At 25.4% G+C, this 19,215-nt stretch overlaps 2 protein-coding genes and 1 long non-coding RNA gene across 11 annotated transcripts; 2 read left to right on the top strand and 1 right to left on the bottom strand.

Moving 5' to 3' along the window:
- Positions 1-241: 241 nt before the first annotated feature.
- LOC100647521 (carnitine O-palmitoyltransferase 1, liver isoform) lies at positions 242-14,531 on the bottom strand. 7 transcript variants are annotated; one of them, XM_048409716.1, is made up of 16 exons: positions 14,350-14,531; positions 9,041-9,204; positions 8,784-8,920; positions 8,416-8,692; positions 7,913-8,236; positions 7,416-7,615; positions 6,567-6,771; positions 6,383-6,490; positions 6,273-6,298; positions 4,750-4,815; positions 4,203-4,265; positions 3,812-3,926; positions 3,368-3,637; positions 2,089-2,238; positions 1,808-2,017; positions 242-1,731 (listed from the first exon to the last, which is right to left on the bottom strand). In XM_048409716.1, the coding sequence occupies exons 2-16, from the start codon at positions 9,179-9,181 to the stop codon at positions 1,627-1,629; spliced, it is 2,397 nt and encodes a 798-aa protein (XP_048265673.1). In that variant the 5' UTR covers positions 9,182-9,204; positions 14,350-14,531; the 3' UTR covers positions 242-1,626. The 7 variants fall into 7 exon arrangements, with proteins under 7 accessions (XP_048265673.1, XP_048265687.1, XP_048265681.1 ...); XM_048409730.1 differs by having other exon boundaries at positions 14,458-14,476; XM_048409724.1 differs by lacking the exon at positions 14,350-14,531 and adding an exon at positions 10,037-10,186.
- On the top strand, positions 11,362-12,896 carry LOC125385878. The gene is made up of 2 exons (XR_007225606.1): positions 11,362-11,477; positions 11,565-12,896. It is a non-coding gene; the product is annotated as an uncharacterized LOC125385878 (long non-coding RNA).
- Positions 14,156-18,999, top strand: LOC100647398 (gephyrin). 3 transcript variants are annotated; one of them, XM_012318374.3, is made up of 12 exons: positions 14,156-14,244; positions 15,372-15,473; positions 15,603-15,754; positions 15,818-16,005; positions 16,482-16,695; positions 16,972-17,256; positions 17,322-17,388; positions 17,454-17,568; positions 17,643-17,918; positions 17,998-18,137; positions 18,234-18,421; positions 18,489-18,999. In XM_012318374.3, exons 2-12 carry the CDS (start codon positions 15,443-15,445, stop codon positions 18,717-18,719), a joined length of 1,887 nt encoding a protein of 628 aa, XP_012173764.1. In that variant the 5' UTR covers positions 14,156-14,244; positions 15,372-15,442; the 3' UTR covers positions 18,720-18,999. The 3 variants fall into 3 exon arrangements, with proteins under 3 accessions (XP_012173764.1, XP_012173762.1, XP_003402227.1); XM_012318372.3 differs by lacking the exon at positions 14,156-14,244 and adding an exon at positions 14,943-15,071; XM_003402179.4 differs by lacking the exon at positions 14,156-14,244 and adding an exon at positions 15,116-15,274.
- Positions 19,000-19,215: the final 216 nt, after the last annotated feature.

Here is a 19,215-nt window from a genome sequence, read left to right as displayed (position 1 = left end):
GTCCTCATAACGTTTTAAAAATAATTACTAGAAATATTTAAATGAAAAAGTTGAATGATCTTTTCATATTGCCTCTGTGAATATGTTTTGTATGTAATATAGTAACTGATTACTTTTAAGTTTCAGGTATTTCAAAAGATATAATTTTATGTATCATTAATGCATTTCTTTTCCTTTGTTCATTACGATCATTTAATTATTCCACGTTCAAGGTATGCCGAATATTTATAAATCCAAATAGTTGCATCTTATTATCGTATATTTCATTTTTTCTGTTTACATCAAATAGAATAACATATTTATCTTAAAATTGTAAATTCGAGTAATAAAATTATAAAAGCACCAGTACCTTGAAATACAGTTCTAATAAAGATATAATAAAATGAATAATATATAAACTACTTACAACATTAAAATTTTGCATTGATAGGTTGCATATATAGATCTATGGCATATTATTTAATATATTCTAAAACTAAATATAAATACATATACACGTGTGTGTGTGTGTGTGTGTGTGTGTGTGTGTGTGTGTGTGTGTTATTTGTAATACAAAATGTGATCATATATATATATATTATATATATAAAATATATATAATATATATGTGTATATATATATATGTATATCACATTTTGTATCATATATATATATATTTTGTATTACAAATAACACGCGCTATATTTAATACGCAGTTAATATAAAACTTATTGTTAATCAATTATAATAATTTTTCTTCACATCTAAAATATAAAAATAGTAATTATTGATTGATTATACTGCAATACTAACAGTATTTGAATATTAATAATGATTTAAGATATATTCGCAATTTCTGATGGTTTCACTAATAATAATCATTCTGTAGTTATATTGAATATGATTAGAACTCGTATAATTGATAAAATTGGTACAAAGTTAAAAATGTTAAATTACTTCATATATATATATATATATATATATATAAAGTAATTTAATATATATATATATTTATTTATTTATATCATAAAAAACTTAATTATACAATGAATTAAACTTTCGATCTTCTACTATATAGAAGAGATGAAACCGGTTACAAAATTTAATACTATTCTCATTGCATAATGAATACACAATTTTATTATTCAAACAGCAGTCTGTTTGAAAATTTCATACTACGTTTCTTAGTTGTTCTCTATGTTGTGTACTAAACTTTACTATTAAACGTTCAATCTTCAATCAATAAGTTTTACAATAACCTCATTTATAACAATTTTCCTGAGAGTAATATAAAATATAAAAATAGCAGTATATATCTCTTTTTTCTAAGATAGTTTTCATAAAAGTTTAATGACAATATCTTTTAATCATTATTATTATAATTTACAAATGTTTTCCATCCAAAAACGTTTTTCATAAAATGCTTATTATAAAAATAAATATAATTAAACTTTGTACGTTTTTAAATTTAATGTACGCTGTTAAAGAGCATGAAATATTAATGTTTAGTGTTCTTTCTGCAGACAACGTTACAAAAGATACATTTTGAATATGTAAAGGGATCATCTTAAAACATTTAGAAAAAAGGATTAAAATTGAAATTTTCCACTAGTATACGTAACTGCATCTCTTTTTGCTGCAGAATAATTATGTAGAACCATTCTTTTGAGTTTGCAGCTTTTTTCTTTCAAGAAACAGATTCTTCATATCAGCTAATGCTTTTTCTATTTGTTTTGCAAATCTAGCTGCATTCTAAAAATAATTATATAAGTATTTTAGCTATGTATGAAGTAATTACATAATAATAATAATTTATATGACTGCTTACTGTTTCTGGAGAATTACGTTTGCATGAAATATGGAAAAATATAAGATTTTCTCCAGCAATAATATACGAAACGCCATAACCATCATCAGCTACAGGACCAAAGCCACCTCCTGCAGAGATACAATTTGGATGTTTTTTCAAGTTTATTAATGATGTTTGTCCATGTGGCGTTTGTGAAGTAGATAATTTCCATGGTTCACTTAAAACTTCCTAAAGGAAAATTTCTTTGAAACATCTCTGAGAAAAATCATATAATTATATTTCTTTCTTGCAAACATTACCTTTAAGAAAGGAGAGTCTACTTCTAGATATTTAGATACTACATATAAACAAAATAAATGTCTATCTATTCCTTTACCACACATAGCATCTTGATAACCTTTTTGATGCTGTTTTGCTGCTGCCATCAATAAATCATACCTAGTCTCAACCTGTAAGAAGAATATAAAATAAATTACATAATACTAAAATAAATAAATTGAGTTAAATAAAACTAACTTTTTCAAATTGTTTAAAAGACACGAAAAGAAATTATGTTACTATAAATATTTATATAGTTAATTAGTTAGACTCTGTTTTAATTAATTGTACTCTATATAAATATCAAGGCATTTTAGTATTTTAATAAAAGTTAATACTTAACAAAGAGTATGAAAATATTAAAAGTTGATATGAAAGCAGATTCAATAAATTTCTATTCTTAAATTATGATAGAAGAACTTTCTGACATAATTAATTATAATAGTAATAAAATTCGGTAATTATTTACAAACCGAACAACTTCACCAATTTCAATAATCTTGAGATATGTTATCAAGGTCAACATTTTGAACTACTTTTTGAACTACTTTTCCCTCTATACATGTTACCGTTACTCGATTTTAGCTTCCAAGATATTTGCAAAACTTTCTGTTTCGATAATAATATAAGTTCGATAATCAAATAATCGCCTTTTCCAATTTCGAATATCAATAATATAATATAAAACTTACTATGAATTGTATTTGTCTTATTATTTAATACCCTAAATTATTTCACAGTAGCGTTATTATCCCACAATTATCTATGCCAAATCGGATTGATTTTTATCTATCCTTAACTGATTGATTTTTCTTTCTTACCCTAATTGAATAAATTCGTAAATTAGGATCATATAAAAATACGGACATTTTAACATCATTCAAAATCGGTAAAGCCATCTGCTTTGTAAATAATTATCAAACTTTCTAATATAATAGAACTATTTTAGTATAACATATTAAATGTAGCACATTAAAGATTTTTTTTACAGTAAACCCGTTTATAAAAAACATTAATTTCATATCAAATTATGTCCTGATAATTAACTATTACATTCTGATTATTGAATTGAATATCATTATCATAAAATACTTTGAATGAATTTTTTGAAATAAAAAATTCGAGAAATCGAGATTTTGACCAATATTAAAAATTTAAATAGCCAAATAGCCTAATAGTGCAACAACTTGTTCCTGACAGCTTGAAAAATTGTAATATAAAAATGTTTACACTCCAAATAAATTTTATAGTATTACTTACAGTTGCATTTTTACTCTCCATTGCTTTTACCCAATTCGTAGATTCAATTGTACATGGCCTCACAGTTTCTGTTCTTCCTTCCCGAAATAGTCTAGTCATAGAAGCTTCATAAGTTAAATTAAATTTGCCAGAATCACGGAAATACGCTAACTGTAAGGCCATTTGTATGTATGCATCTGGTGACATCGAATTAACTTTCATAAACCCTTTACCATACGCATCATGTACATAAATGCGTAATTCGACATCATTTAATAAGTTCTGTGCAACCTGATAATTAAAAATGTTCTTAATATAATCAACTTTTTATTGTGCAAAATAAATCAGAAATATCAAATGTAAGTTAGTATTTTAGTCATGGATTCATTAATAATTTTGAATTTTGGTAGAAAATAACTGTAAATATGCATGTAAAAAGAAATTTTTCAATTTCATGTCTATTACTTGGTTTGATTCTTCAATTGTGGCTATGCACTTTGGATTCAAATCCCACTGAAGTCGAACAGGAGGTGGAGGTGTGAACTCTGGTACTCCCTTATTATATCCATCTTCCTTATATCTATAATACATTTGAGCAATCTTTCAAAATATGCAATATGAAAAGGTTGTAAAATTTTATATTAAATATATGAACACATATTAGTAAATCATATTTGCACAAACAATATAATATAATTACATAATAAAACACCAAGAGCTTTTTAAGAAAGTTGTTAATGCATGAAGTGTAAAAAATAGTTATTAGATTATGTACATAGATTAAGAATAATAATTATTTGAATACTTATGTTGCATTTGATAATTAAAGGCAGAGAAATATAAGAAAAAGAATTACCCCATTTCCACATCATTAGCGATAACATATTCCCATAGAGATCCCATAATAGGTGCATCAGCCCTAACAAGCATATTGTAAACAAAATTATTTTAATTATTGTGCATAAAAAAGATATTAAAATTCTATCAATTAATAGGATCAGTAATGATAAAGATGTATACATAAAACAGATGAAAAGAATGTAATATTTACAGATTTTCAGAGATCCATATCTTTATATCTAAGAATTACACAAAATGTGTAATACTAAGAGTTACTCATACATAGAAATAAATTATAAAAAAATATTAAACAATTGCATGTATAAAAATATAATCATATTTTTATTTTATTTTTGATCAATTTTAAGCATATTTTATGTACTTGTGTTAAATAGATATTCCTAAAAATAAGAACATGTTATGTAAAAGTTGAATAAATTTCATGAATCTTCCAATTATCTTCAAATAATGTATTCCAATTAGCTTACGAAGGGTAGGTAGAGTAGGGAAGAAAAGCAAAAGACATGAAGAACACCCTAAAAGCTATGAACTTAATTTCTTACTCTCTATTGGTGACCTCCTGAGATATCACGTACTCCCACATATGTGACATCACTGCAGCATCTGCCCTGCTCATTACTTATCATTATGTATCAATTTCAATGTATTATGATTTTTTAATATTCAAAATAAAATATTGATAGTCAATTAATTTAACTTTTAAATAACAGATTATAAAAATACATCACAATATCACTTGTGATCTGTGCAAAGCATTACATACATATACAATTTAAAATCCTACTCAAAACGTACTTACATAAAATCTTTGGTATGTAAGATTATATATATCAGATAATAACATATAATACAACATTGTTGTTGCATTACATGTTGTATTAAATTTGTAAAGAACAGAGAATACAAAAACAATATTGAAATATTATTCGTTTAGAAGCATTCATGGAGAATTTGGAGTAAAGGGGGCTCGTTACGAATTTTGATGGGATTTGTTTATTTGCATCGTTTATATATAAACAAAATTAAAAAAAAATGAATGGTCAAAGCTGAATGACCTACAAAAAAATAAAAAACAAACAAAATGATACTATCATATGATATGATTGCTAATAATTTTTTGCAGCTTTGTGTTAACACTTTATATGAATCATAAACGATAATTTGACTTGTCATACAAGGATGAACACTAACCTTACTGGACCCAAATAAATGAACGGTTTCAAAATTTAATTTAAAATTAATTTCAATTCATTATTGTTTCTTTTATTCATCCAACTTTATTCTTAATTCTTATATTAACAAAAATTGGGAAATTGATTACTCAAATAATATAAAAATTTACATAAAGTTAGATGAACAGAAGAAATAACAATGAAAGTACAATTCTAAATTAAATTTTGAAATCAGTCGTTTGACCGGCCCTGGCAAGGTAAGTATTAAGAGATTAAGGAGGTTAAATTGCAATATTTTTGACTAAAATAACTAAATTTAATAACTAAAATAATTTAACTAAAATAATAATAATGAAATTTCTTTTTCTTTTAAATATACGAATACCCACAAAAATCTTTATACAACCTATAAAAAGCACATTTTTATTAAAATTAAATGTTATAAAACTTTGCTGCAAAGTCAAAACATTCTTTGCCAAGATGATGAAGAGTTGCTTTATTATTATTTTGTATGTTAAGAAATAAATATGTTATCATATACATCGTTACATATATGTATATGCTTTATTTCATAAAAATGAGTTTCTTACTATATGTATGAAGACTTTTGTGGATGATCATATATCATTTATATGCAAAGAATTATAAGATGAGGTCATAATTGCTTCAAAATGCTTCTACATTTATCGTAAAATCAATTTTGTTGATATTAACAAAAGGTATTCAGTTTATGTCAGAAAAAATATAATTAATATATAATAATATATGTGCTCATTTCATCATAAAATGTTTTTCTTTCAATTATTTGCTTATTTTATATATTACTTTCTTGTATAGTTTATATAGTTTAATCATATTTTTGTTTTTTACGTATCTTAATATAAAATACTCACCATGAATGTTCTGCATTAAAGCCAGTCTGTAAAACATAGCAATATATAGTAATTATTTATAAATTGTACTATATTGCTTTCGAATAATATTTTCATGTAATATCACTTACTCTGCCATTATTTCCTATACATAAAGTAAATGATTTATCGAACCATCTATCATATCCTTTACCATGCAATAAAATTCTACCATATTGATCTAATTTATCTGGATCCTCCTAATGATAAAAATTATGTATAAAAATTATGAATGTTATACAAATTTACAAATAGGACAATTCTAGTATCACTTACTGGATCGTATACATATGGTACATCATCTAATGCAACTACAAATGCTGCTTTTTCAATAAGATCTAAAGATGCTTTATTTACTCCTTTCGAGAAAAATTCTTCTCTAGCTATTGCCCATGCAGTTCTTTCACCAGCTGTTAAAGCAGCCAATTTCTCTTCACCTTCTGATGGTTCTGATTTATCATCTAAAATTTGTTGCATTTGCCTGAAATAATGAAAAATACAATATATGTACATAAGAATACAGAATGTCTGTTTTAAGTGAATATGGTAAAATATTTTCTAAACAATGTTATATAAAAAAAATATTCTTAAAAAAGTATTTGGTGTGGAAGGAGACAATGCTATTATAAATTATTTTTACATGAAATGAAATTGATACTTATGGAGTAAATGCATATATTATAAGTGTGTCTCGTTAATTACTATTTCATCTTTTAAATATAAATACTTTAATTTTTCTTAAATCACAATCTTTTTTATTCTACTGTAAAGCAGGAAAACCTGTGATTTCTATAATTAGAAGTAAGTTCAAGATTATAGAAGACAACAAAATCACAAATAAAATATTTTAATAAAATAAAAATTCAAAATATGTGTATATATATATATACACAAATTTTTAAACAATTTTTAATAAATCAATCTTCGAAGGTATAATATCTTACATTTTTATTTTTCATTTTGGATAATAAAACTAATTTTGTCATATATTTATTTGTATAATGTACAATGTATTGTACATTATTCTTAATGTATAAATTGTATGATGTATAATGTACAAAATGGATCTTTAATCATCACAGTAGGACTGAAATATTTTTAAATATGTTACGATATTTCACTTACATTTCAATTTCACAAGCTTGAAGAATTCTGCTTTTGTGATAAATAAGGACCTTGAAATATTTTCCCTTGTGATATACAACAATATGTTTAGAATCCTGATAATGTACAATTTTATCTGTTTCAAGTCCTGGTACTCTTGTTGTATTGAATAGTCTTTCATATTGCCATGAACAGAGAGGCACCAAACCTTGAATTAGTATCTGCAAGAAAAAATAAGTATTACCTAAGGATTTATATATTACACTGTTTTAAAATATAACAAAATTTTAATAATTTCCATCTATTATCAAATTAGATTTAAATACTGGATTATTTTGATAAGGCATAGCAAAGGTATTGAAATCATGTAATATCAGTAATGAATAGATCATAATAAATATAAATTCAAATAATTATTTATTAAAAATATGATTTAATATATAATCAATACAAAAATATTTAATTAATCAGAAATAGAAGAAAATATTTTACATATAAAAACTTATTTATATACTGACCGGTTCTAATTCTTGGCGTTCAATCAATCGTCGATACTGCAGACACGAATAAATAACATTTGCAGCACGGGCAGCTTGTACATGAGTAGGATACATAAGAATCGCATCAATACCATAAAAGTTTGAATTCACCATGATAGGAGATCGCCCACGTAAATAAACATATTCTTCCCACCAATCAGAAACATAATTAGTGGCCCACCAAGATTTTAAAATCAAATAACGTTGAAGCTTCACACCAATGCCTCTTTGAAACTCATTTGCCAATGTCTCCATTCGAGAATAATTTTTATCGTCAAGCAATGGTCGAACACTGCGTAGGTACTAATTAAATGCATATATATTTTTATTAATATTACGTTTAATTATATCATAATAATAAATAACTAAATTGACATATTTTAGAGAAAAAGGGGAAAAATATGAAAGACCATCTTTTTTTCTAAAAAAGTGAGTACTTACTCACGGCTTATATAGGATTACGAAATATTCTATAATCTAACCCGTTTCATTGTATTTTCCACTAAGGGTAATGGTAGTCGTGGCAATGATCCTTGAAAACTATACAGCATTGGTTTGTGCCATCCAAAGAACAACTTCACTAATGTGGACCACAACTTAGTAACTCTTGAAGCATTAGACCTTTTTTCTCTTGACTCATACATCCATCCTTTGTACATAAGTAATAACTTCAAGGTGTATCGCATTATATATATTACTATCAACCACAAAAACAACCCAACTATAAATGATCCTGCTAAGTGTGCTAATATTGAAGATCTATGCAATGTAAACACCAGCAGTATAAGCTTTTATTAATTCCATTAACAATTACACAAAAATTATATTAAATAAACATAATTAAACTTACCCTGAAAGATATGGTGCAGCTTTTCCAACAAGGTCATAAGGTACTTTGTAGCCAGCAAAATGTATTGCAGTTACCAAAGCTATAGTGAACCATAAACTTTCTAAGGAGGCAGGATATACACCACTTCTCAAGTTATTCTGAAATTCATTTAATTACTTTCTTAAATTCTTCCTCAAAATGCTTCTTTATTATTATTTATTTATTTATTATTATCTATATTATTTAAATATACTTTAAATTAATGTTTATTTACTTACAACAAATCTAAAAAATCTTTTCTTCCAAGAACGGATACCTGATTGCCACACCAAATGTAAGACTTCTCTATCAAAATTAACATCCCATCCCTCATGAGTAATAGAAAAACTAAATGCTACAGCTGAATGTGCTTCCGCCATATCACCAGTTATATGCTATAAAACTGAAATAAGTATAAATCAAATTTATAACAACGATAGTAACAATAATTAGTATTTAAAAAGAATACATTTTTTTTTTCTAACTTTAATCTAATCTTTATACATATATACTTTCCACATTTAAGATATACATATATGTATTTGCCTATAATTTGTATAATTTCTCTGATATTTCAGTAAAAATTTATTTTTGGGTACTATAAATCCAAATTAAATGTACAAATATATTTGTGAAAATTTTAGTGTCATTTGTTACATAATTTAATAAAATATAGTGATATTTCTAATGTAAAGTTCAATAAAAGTTAGAAAAAATAATAATGCAATTTTCAAATATTTTAATATATAGATTTTATATATGTACGTATAAAACTTTATCCAGTTATTAATTTCTTAAGTATAAAAAAAACGTCTTATTATTGCATTACTGTGCATATGTATAAGCTATCATATTTTAGAAAACATTAAGTGCACACTTATAACATGAATATATCATATGCTTCATTCTATAAGTCTGTATTTATGTACTTGTTGCGCATAACAAAGAAAGATTATTAACTTCAGTAAGAACTAACAAAATTGTTAAAATCAAGTATGATATACAAGCTATCTAAAGGTTCAACCATAATTATATCATTTTTAAATAATTATTTCTAATTATATGTAAAAAGAATACACTTTAGCTTACGATAAAAGTTTAAAACAGTTGAAAATAACACGCACGTATACTTTCAAATAGAAACGGTTCACTTTTACGCTTCGGTTACATAACCTTGGACTTTGAACGATGCTCGTCTGGTTGGAAAAGTGGTCGTAATTTTAGCAAACAATTACCTGATATCACTATACATCCTAAGTCCACTTGCATACATAATCTGCATATATTCTAAAATAGTATTTATTATGAATTCTACAATATAGGATATCTTGATCATATTAAATAATAGTGTCTCCCAAAGTTTTTGTAAATTTATATAATATAAACCTCTTTACTTAATTTAACTTAGCAATGTTCTCTTCCAAGTGTTATTCTATGAATTATTTTTTGTTATATAAATATAATAATATATTTCCAAACGAAAACATCTCAAACTTAACTTTTAATTCAACTTAACGTTTAATTTGTATAGACAGACGTTCGTGAGTACTTTACATATAGAATATTGAAATGACAGATAATTTAAATAAAGATATAAATAAAACAAATCAAGAATTTTGAAGCTGTTTCTTCGCAAAGTTATTTCTTTAAAAACAGATAACTAAAGTTCATAATAATTCATTATTAAAATTATTTAATTAAAATAATTTTCAAGTTAGATTAGTTATTTAATTTACAAATTAATTATGCGCACGCTCGCACTCTTATTGAAAACAAAATTTGATTTTAAATTGATAGGAAAGCTATTACCATTATTTCAAGCAAAGATATCAAAGATCATATTTGCCATTAATTTGTACATCTGATAAAATTTACGTATTATTGCCATTAAAATTAAATATTCAGATATGTACTTATTTATGTATGTATGTATGAGTGGTAATATATCTTGAATCTTGTACATTTGTAACTTTTTAAAAAAGATACTATAAGAATATGTTATAATGGGAGGATATATTGCTTATTTTCCAATGCCAATTCCAAATTCCATTAGATTCTAATATAAAATATTTGAAATTTATAATTCAATTATTATCTCAGTTAAGAGAAGACAAATAGGAATTAATTGTCACGTATAATTGTTAAAATATTCAAAGACTTGTATATAAACTTTGGGATCAACAAAATTAGGTTAGTTTTAAGTTAGTTTCCTAGATATCGTACTAGTTTCATTTATAGTAATTATCTTGTGCATCTAGTTATATACAAAATTGGATATTTATTATTCCAAAATAGGGATCTTGAAGTCTTTGTGAAATTAGATAAGATTTTTTCCAAAGAACGCATCATTATCCATTTTTTAATTTGTTATTGCTATAACTCATTGTATGAAAATATTGTTTTTGGTCAATAATTATATCAAGTAAATCATATTTTTATGTAATAATATTGAAACAACCAGATAATTTGTATATAAATCAGAAAAAGTTAGAATGTTTATTATTATTACTAATTACAATTTTCATTTACAACATATTTTATAAGTGTAAAAAGTATTTATGTATCGTATATGTGTATGTATGTGCTACAACTGTGGCTTCTTTAATAAGATCAACTAGCCTATTTCCTCCTAATCTACAATATCGTACTTACTGTTGGAAGGAAAATAAATAAATGGTATGAAAAGAGATGTATTAAGTCAAGAATTTCATTATTTAAATGACACTCCACTATATTTAATTATCATTCTTGCTTCCTTTATAGTTTACAAAATTTCTAAGTCACCATTAATTAAAATATAAATTGAAGGTTATTTTGTATGTATAATCAAAGGCCGAAGATATACAGATATGTGTGCGTGTGCATGCGTGCGTCGCGTGCATGTATGTATATAATGCATTAAGCAATATATCTATGACATTACTTTTCATATTCCAAAGTAAAAGAATTATATATGTATAGCTGATATTTATCAGTGAATCGTGTTGCTGTAACTTCAGGACTGTTTACAAATGTTGTACGCACAACAAGTAATAATGGATTCAATTTACTATGTTTTAAAAAATATACTTTCTGTGATGAAGAATTTACATAGGTTGCTTTATACAATTTATTCCCCAAATTACCAAATAAAAATATTATAGCATAAGTGGAAAATAATCTCGTTTACAAATTAAAGTAATTAATCAGTTTTACCTTAGAATATCTATTTTATATAATAAATTCACTACCGAACAGCAAATACATGTATGTATCGAATGATACATAAATAGTACCTTTTAGTAATATAATATTTAATTGCTAGCATGGAACTGTATTATTACTTGACTTTTATGTTTATTAATAAGACATGTGAAATAGAGCCTGCGAAGTGATAGCACACTTCAACTATCGTCTAGATTTCTTAATTTTCCTTGAATTGTGCAAATATAATGTATAGACACAGGCAGTTATCGTTAACAATATCACAGATATTCGTTATAAAAATGAGATTGCAACAAAAATTAAACAACGGAGAAATTCAAAATACAAAACTGTTGTTGGATAGTTATAATATGAAAAAAGAGCAAACACTTCTATAGCTTCTACATACTGTAATGAATTTATATTTCATAACATGTGTAATTATTCAGAAATTGAAGAGAAACATTAAGATTGAAAAAGAAACTTGGATTAGTAGTAAAATGTATGAGGGATCAAATAAACCTTATAATAAATACATAACATGTACAGTAAAATAAAAAGTTACAAAAGATATCTTGTATTAATCTACGAGAGATAATTCAGATGACTTGGATTATTACTATTAACACATATAAAAAAGAGGATTTTGATTATGGAAGAACAGTGTCAAATGGGTAAAGGTAGTGTTATGTTTTGGACGAGTCTGTGATGAAAAAACTGATACAGTATTAATTCAAAGACAAAATAAATAGCATCATTTATCATAATTTGATACGAAAAAAATATTGTTTTCCAACACCATGATACTATAATTTCTATGTCGACATCGTGAATCCCTATCAAATATTAGAGCTTCGTACTCATATATGTAACTTGCTACTAGCAATAAATCGAAGCTTTATTTGATGCTTATTATCTCTATGGTGGTTCATCATCTCCCACGTGAATGTATTCATAATTCTAGCTATGCCAAAAGTATATAAGTTTTCTTTTTTGTTTACAAAATTAGTATTGATTACAGATTGCCAATGCTTAATGAGATGTTTATAATTTATATGAAGCTGATTAAGAGAAACATGTAGATGACAAAGCTTATTAATTCTAAATGAAATATGTAATTTTTTTTTTAATTACTTGTATCCATTAACTCTACGTTCAATATCGAGATATGATATATTTACATACTTAGTTTTGTTTGTTTTTCTTTTTATTGGTAATTTATAACTTTTGTGTTTATTTCATATTACTATATTAAATTCAAAAATTAAAACTTTGAGCAAGACATTACAATAAAAGCGGAGGTATGAACTAAATTCTGATTTCTGATGCAAAGCTGAATTTTGACATCACACAGGATCATATTGAAAGTTTTACTGGAAAATTGAATTATTTTAATATAAAAGACAATCATAAAATCATTGCAGTTTCGATATGGCATAAAAGGAAAAACAAATATCTAAATAGATATTCCGCTGAATTTTATCATATCTGAAAATCCCTTAAATTTGAATACAAAATATTAATTATGATCGATTGAAGACTGTATTAATACAGATTAATGTGCACGTATTACCTGAAAAAAAACACGTAGGTCTTAAAAAAGATATAGAAATATAATAATGTATGCATATATTTAGCTGTAATACTTTACGAAAATCTGTTTTTACAAAAATTGTTTGTTATCAGAAAATAAATATTTTTTATAAAATATTTATAATATATATATAATATTTATACTAATAATCCTGTAATGCACATGAATATAAGTTGGAATATCCATATGGAATATTGAGAATACAAGTGATCTTCCAAAAATATTTTGAATCTACATACTGGGAGTTGTCAAATTTGTTATATGTAATAACCAATATATTATTATTAATATTATTGTTGTTGTTATTATTATTCTTAAACCATAATAATAATAAAAAAGAAATTTAATTAGAAAGTTATTTAACGTATCATGCTAATACATTCATATGTTATTACGCAGATAATTTATTTAGTATATTATGAAACCGAATTCAGTATATGAAATATATATTCTTTAAATTATATAAATTTTATAAAACATAATAACTATGTTCTTGTTTTTAGAAAACGGTATATTCCTACTGTATACTTATATTGTTTCTTTTGTATATATAAAATGGAAGCCAAAGGTTATTAGCCTTAAGAACTGAAACTTGCATTCTGATTGGTTAAAGTGAAGGGTGTGCGTCAGTGCGTGGTCGTGCCTCCCATCTTGGATTTTTTTCACGTAAGTAGGCCAAAATAATTTACTTAGTCGCTATTAATAAACTTCCACTTTCTCATGTGTTGTTTATATTTATAAATAAATAGAAATTAATTATCAAAACATTACCTTGGTTAACAAGAATTTCCGTGACGCATACAAAAGTAAATTTTATGGTAGAAATTTCACAAAGTAATAGGATTGTAAATCTTTGAATATCTCTCAATCCTTACACACCTCTCGTTCCACTGCCTCCACTACGACTTCGTATATAATGTACTATTCACTCAGCCTTTTAACCCCCTCCCTATATTCACAACTGTATAAAATAATCAAGTTGCCAACTTGTTGGCTAAACTATACTATACAATGCTCATCACTTACACGTTAATATCTCTACTTGTATATATTAATTTGTATATATGACATATATACGATGCAACGACGATGATAACGAAAATATTACTTATAATACACGAAAGGATTCCTTATGCATAATGATGATTTACTTGGCTAACAATTATTATTTAGTCGATTAACAATAATTTAAAAATTTAATAAATTATGTATTTATTAACACAACAATATCACTTTTATTCAAATAACAATTACCTTAGTGTCACGTTATACATATGCATTCGCATGCGCGTTCATACGCACACACATACACACATGTATATACCTTTATTTATGTACATTTTTTTAGCTAAATATTATCTTAGTTTTTATCTGTTTAATATTTTTATCTTTAATCATTTTATCTTTTGATCCGATAAATAATAATTCTCAGCGATGTTGTTTTCGTATATAATTATCACTATTTAATAATAAATATGGTTATTATGAGTGCGGTAAATATGTATGTTACTTACATTATACTATAGAGCATGCGTTAACGATAACAAAAACTAAGATTGGCAATACTGAAAGATAATAAGCTTATAATTTCTCTTTAAAAACAAGTTATCTAAAAACATAAATGTTAAATATATACTCATATATGCATATGTTAATATTATTTTAATTAAATCTGGTGTTTTCAAATTGTTATACTGTATGCTTACTATAATAATTTACTTATTGAGATTATAATTTATATACCAATTATATTATATACCAATTTTATTAATTTCATGTTATCATAATTTTAGTGTTATTAAACGGACAAGTATTTAACTATTTAGTACTTACTTATCCGTGTGAAGTTAATTACGTACAAAGTATGGATTCAATAAGATTCGGATTATTAACAGGTAAGTTACTACATTGTTATTTCATTGTTATTTTACAATTGTTCAAAATTTGATTTGTTTACAAATTTTATTTATTGATTCACTTTAATAACACCGTAATATGTAGTAATTTGCAAATTTTATCATTAGTTAGTGACAGCTGCTATAAATATAAAAATGAAGATAAAAGTGGATATGAAATAGAACAATGTATTAAAGATGAAAAGTCTGATATTGGAAAGATTTTAAGAGGTCAAATATGTAATAAAAGTATCGTTCCTGATGAAGAATTTACAATAATGGTAATTATTTAGTATAGAATTTCATAACTTGATATATGTATATGTATATTTTTATATGTATAGGAACATCTAATTTCATGGAGCGATAGTAGACTAGTAGATGTTATTCTTACAATTGGTGGAACAGGATTTTCTAAAAGAGATGTAACTCCTGAAGCAACAAAAAATATTATTCAAAAGGAAGCTCCTGGAATAATTGCAGCTATGCTAATATCCAGTCTAAAAATCACTCCGTTGGCTATGTTATCTAGGTACAATTTTCTTATAAAATTAGATATTTGAAAATTATTCATTGATATCATTATTTTAACTTGTCGTGTTTTCATATTTTATATTAACGTTAGCATATGTTACAGTACTTCATTAAAAAATTAGAAAATTTGTTAAATAACAAATCTTTTTTGTTATTATTATTTTTATTGATGACAAATATTGTTATTATTATTTTTGGGTAATTATTTATAGAGTACGATAATATTAACATTTTTGTTGTAATATTAACATGTTTGTTGCCTTCCTTCTTAGTCTAACTAATATAACAGATATTATTTTTTAAAAAAAGTAACTACTTATTTCTTTTTCTAACATTTATTTATTTACAAAGTTTGTTTTGTTGATAAGCATTTACAAAATGTGTGTTATATGCACACTCCATAATTTTTTTTTCATTAATATACGTTTTTCGGAACTCTTTAAATGTATATTTTAAATATATGTTGTTATTAAGAGGTGTATGTGGAATACGAGATAAAACATTGATTATAAATTTACCGGGATCACCAAAAGCTGCAAAGGAATGCTTAAGCATAATCGCATCTGCTATACCACATGCTGTTGACTTAATTAGAGATAATAAGAAAAGAATAAAAGATATGCATGCAAATGTGCAAAATAATATTGTTGCAGAAATTCCCTTGTCACAAGAACAAGATGAAATTATGGTAAGGCTTTATTAAATAACATTTCTTCTAATTGAATGAATAACTTTTCATGCATAGAAAAAAGAAATATACAGAATGTAAAAAAATTGATTTTGTGGAAGATTTTTGGAGAGATATTACTCATAGATTTCTTTATAGATGGAACGATAGATAAAATTTTGGATGAAAAATACCTTTTATAAGATATTTGATATTTCGGCAATAACTCAAACATGCTATAGACATAAACATAAATATATGTAAAAAGAAGTGTATATGTATATTCTTTTTCTACAGTCATGTTTAGCTAGTATAGTTGAACGCTGTAGAGAATCTTCATATCCAATGATTTCTGTGGAAGAAGCTCTACAGTTAATACATGAACATGCAGAATTATTAAATTTGAATGCTACATCAGAGGAGGATCTAGAAAAATGTCATGGGAGGATATTGAGTAGTGATCTATATTCTAAGTATGATTTACCACCATTTAGAGCCTCTATTAAAGATGGTTATGCAGTCTTAGTAAGCGATGGAAAAGGCAGAAGGAAAGTACTAAGTGGAATAAAAGCAGGAGACACTGTAAGCAATATCTTCAACGTATTTTGATATAACTAATATAAGATTTCAATATTATGAATTTATAGGCCACTGCGATTAAACTTGAAAGTGGCACATGTGTAAGAGTAAATACAGGTGCTCCAATTCCAGATGGTATGTTTAATATTCTCAATTGGAATAATATTTTTTGCCATTTTCTTATTATTTTTTATTTAAAGATGCAACAGCAGTTGTGCAAGTTGAAGATACTAAACTTTTAAAGGGAACTTCAGATAGTATGGAGGAGGAGGAAATCGAAATTATGACAGAAGTACAACCGGGCCAGGACATTAGGTATCTTGTTTTTAGTTATATGATGTTCATTAAACAATAATATAATAGTTATTCTTTCTTTTATTTACTTTAAGGCCAATTGGTTGCGATATTAAAAAAGGAGAATTAATTTTAATGTCAGGAACAAAACTTGGAGCAATAGAATTAGGGCTTGCTGCTGCATGTGGTTACGAAAAGATATTAGTCACTGATCTTCCAAAAATTGGTGTATTATCTACAGGAGATGAATTACAATGCCCTGGGACTACTTTAATGCCAGGACACATATATGATAGTAATAAAATTACATTATTAACAATGTTAAAGGAAAATGGTTTTGATCCTTTGGACATGGGCATTGCATTGGACGAGTAAGTTTTTTTTTTATTTATATTTTATTTCATATATTTAAAAAACGTTATTTTAGTTTAATTGTTATATGTTATGTAGTGAGAACATTATGGTGCATAAGATTAAACATGCTCTAAAACAAGTCGACGTACTCATAACATCGGGTTCTGTATCAATGGGCGATAGAGATATGCTGAAGCCTATTTTGCAATATTATTTTAATGCTACTATACATTTCGGTAATATCATTATTTAATAGTATAATTATGTACACATACAATATATATACAATAATTTTGAATATTAGAATAAACATTTGAACATTTAAATTTTAGGACGAGTAAACATGAAACCCGGGAAACCAACTACTTTTGCAACATGCTCTTTTCAAAATAAGAAAAAATATTTATTATGTTTGCCGGGTAATCCAGTTTCTGCAACTGTTACTATGAATTTATTTGCATTGCCTTTACTAAAGCAATTATGCAAAGACTTTTCCACGCCAACGATTGTGTCAGCAAAAGTATGTAATATATTTATGTATTTCAAATTATTAGTCTGTATAGTATTTAATTATATTTTGATGATAGTTAATGTCATCCTACAAGTTGGATCCACGTCCGGAGTATGCAAGAGCAATTTTAAAATGGAATGATGTAGATACTTTGCCATTAGCTTACAGTACTGGAAATCAAATTAGTAGTAAATTACTTAGTTGTAAAAATGCAAATGCATTATTAATGTTACCAGGATGTAAAGCAGAAAAAACTGTATTACAACAAGGGGAGGTGGTACAAGCAATGTTGTTGGGATTTAAGTAATGGTCATAATTGAACAAAGACAAATAGGAGGGTAAAAATGAAATTGTTATAAACACTTTATTATTCTATATTTGGTTAATGGAATTAAAATGTAATATAATACAATGAGTGTAATAATACAATGTAATATAATATAAATGTGCATATATATAATATTTATACATATAAAATATTGTTTGTTAAAAACAATGTGTATTTTTCAAAGTTTATATTTATTTATATACATATTTGTGTAATGTTCATTGTAATTATGCAATAAAATATGTTTTAAACGACAAAATTTTGTATAAATAAATTTGTGAGTTACATTTATATATTTTGTTCTATTCCTTATTCTCTCTATATGTATGTCTATATCATTTTACGTGAAGAAGAGATGAGAAAAATCTTTACTGCTGTCTGCTACTGAGTTTAAATGAAGAAGTGATCTATCTCCATCTGGTGGAGATGTAAAGAAAACCACAGAGATAGAATCTGTTATTTGGCATGATATAAA

The sequence above is a fragment of the Bombus terrestris genome, chromosome 2 (genome assembly GCF_910591885.1).
Source record: "Bombus terrestris chromosome 2, iyBomTerr1.2, whole genome shotgun sequence".
Taxonomy (NCBI): domain Eukaryota; kingdom Metazoa; phylum Arthropoda; class Insecta; order Hymenoptera; family Apidae; genus Bombus; species Bombus terrestris.
This window is presented reverse-complemented; position numbering and strand designations above follow the sequence as displayed.

Excerpts from the sequence above, each read along its gene's own strand:
- LOC100647521 (XM_048409716.1), bottom strand. The coding sequence starts at position 9,181 with ATGGCGGAAGCACATTCAGCTGTAGCATTTAGTTTTTCTATTACTCAT. Across the intron at positions 6,772-7,415 it reads CAAGCTTGTGAAATTGAAAT|GCAAATGCAACAAATTTTAG; the intron begins GTAAGTGAAATA and ends TCATTATTTCAG. Across the intron at positions 2,018-2,088 it reads TAGACTCTCCTTTCTTAAAG|GAAGTTTTAAGTGAACCATG; the intron begins GTAATGTTTGCA and ends ATTTTCCTTTAG.
- LOC100647398 (XM_012318374.3), top strand. The coding sequence starts at position 15,443 with ATGGATTCAATAAGATTCGGATTATTAACAG. Across the intron at positions 15,474-15,602 it reads AAGATTCGGATTATTAACAG|TTAGTGACAGCTGCTATAAA; the intron begins GTAAGTTACTAC and ends TTTTATCATTAG. Across the intron at positions 18,422-18,488 it reads CAACGATTGTGTCAGCAAAA|TTAATGTCATCCTACAAGTT; the intron begins GTATGTAATATA and ends TTTTGATGATAG.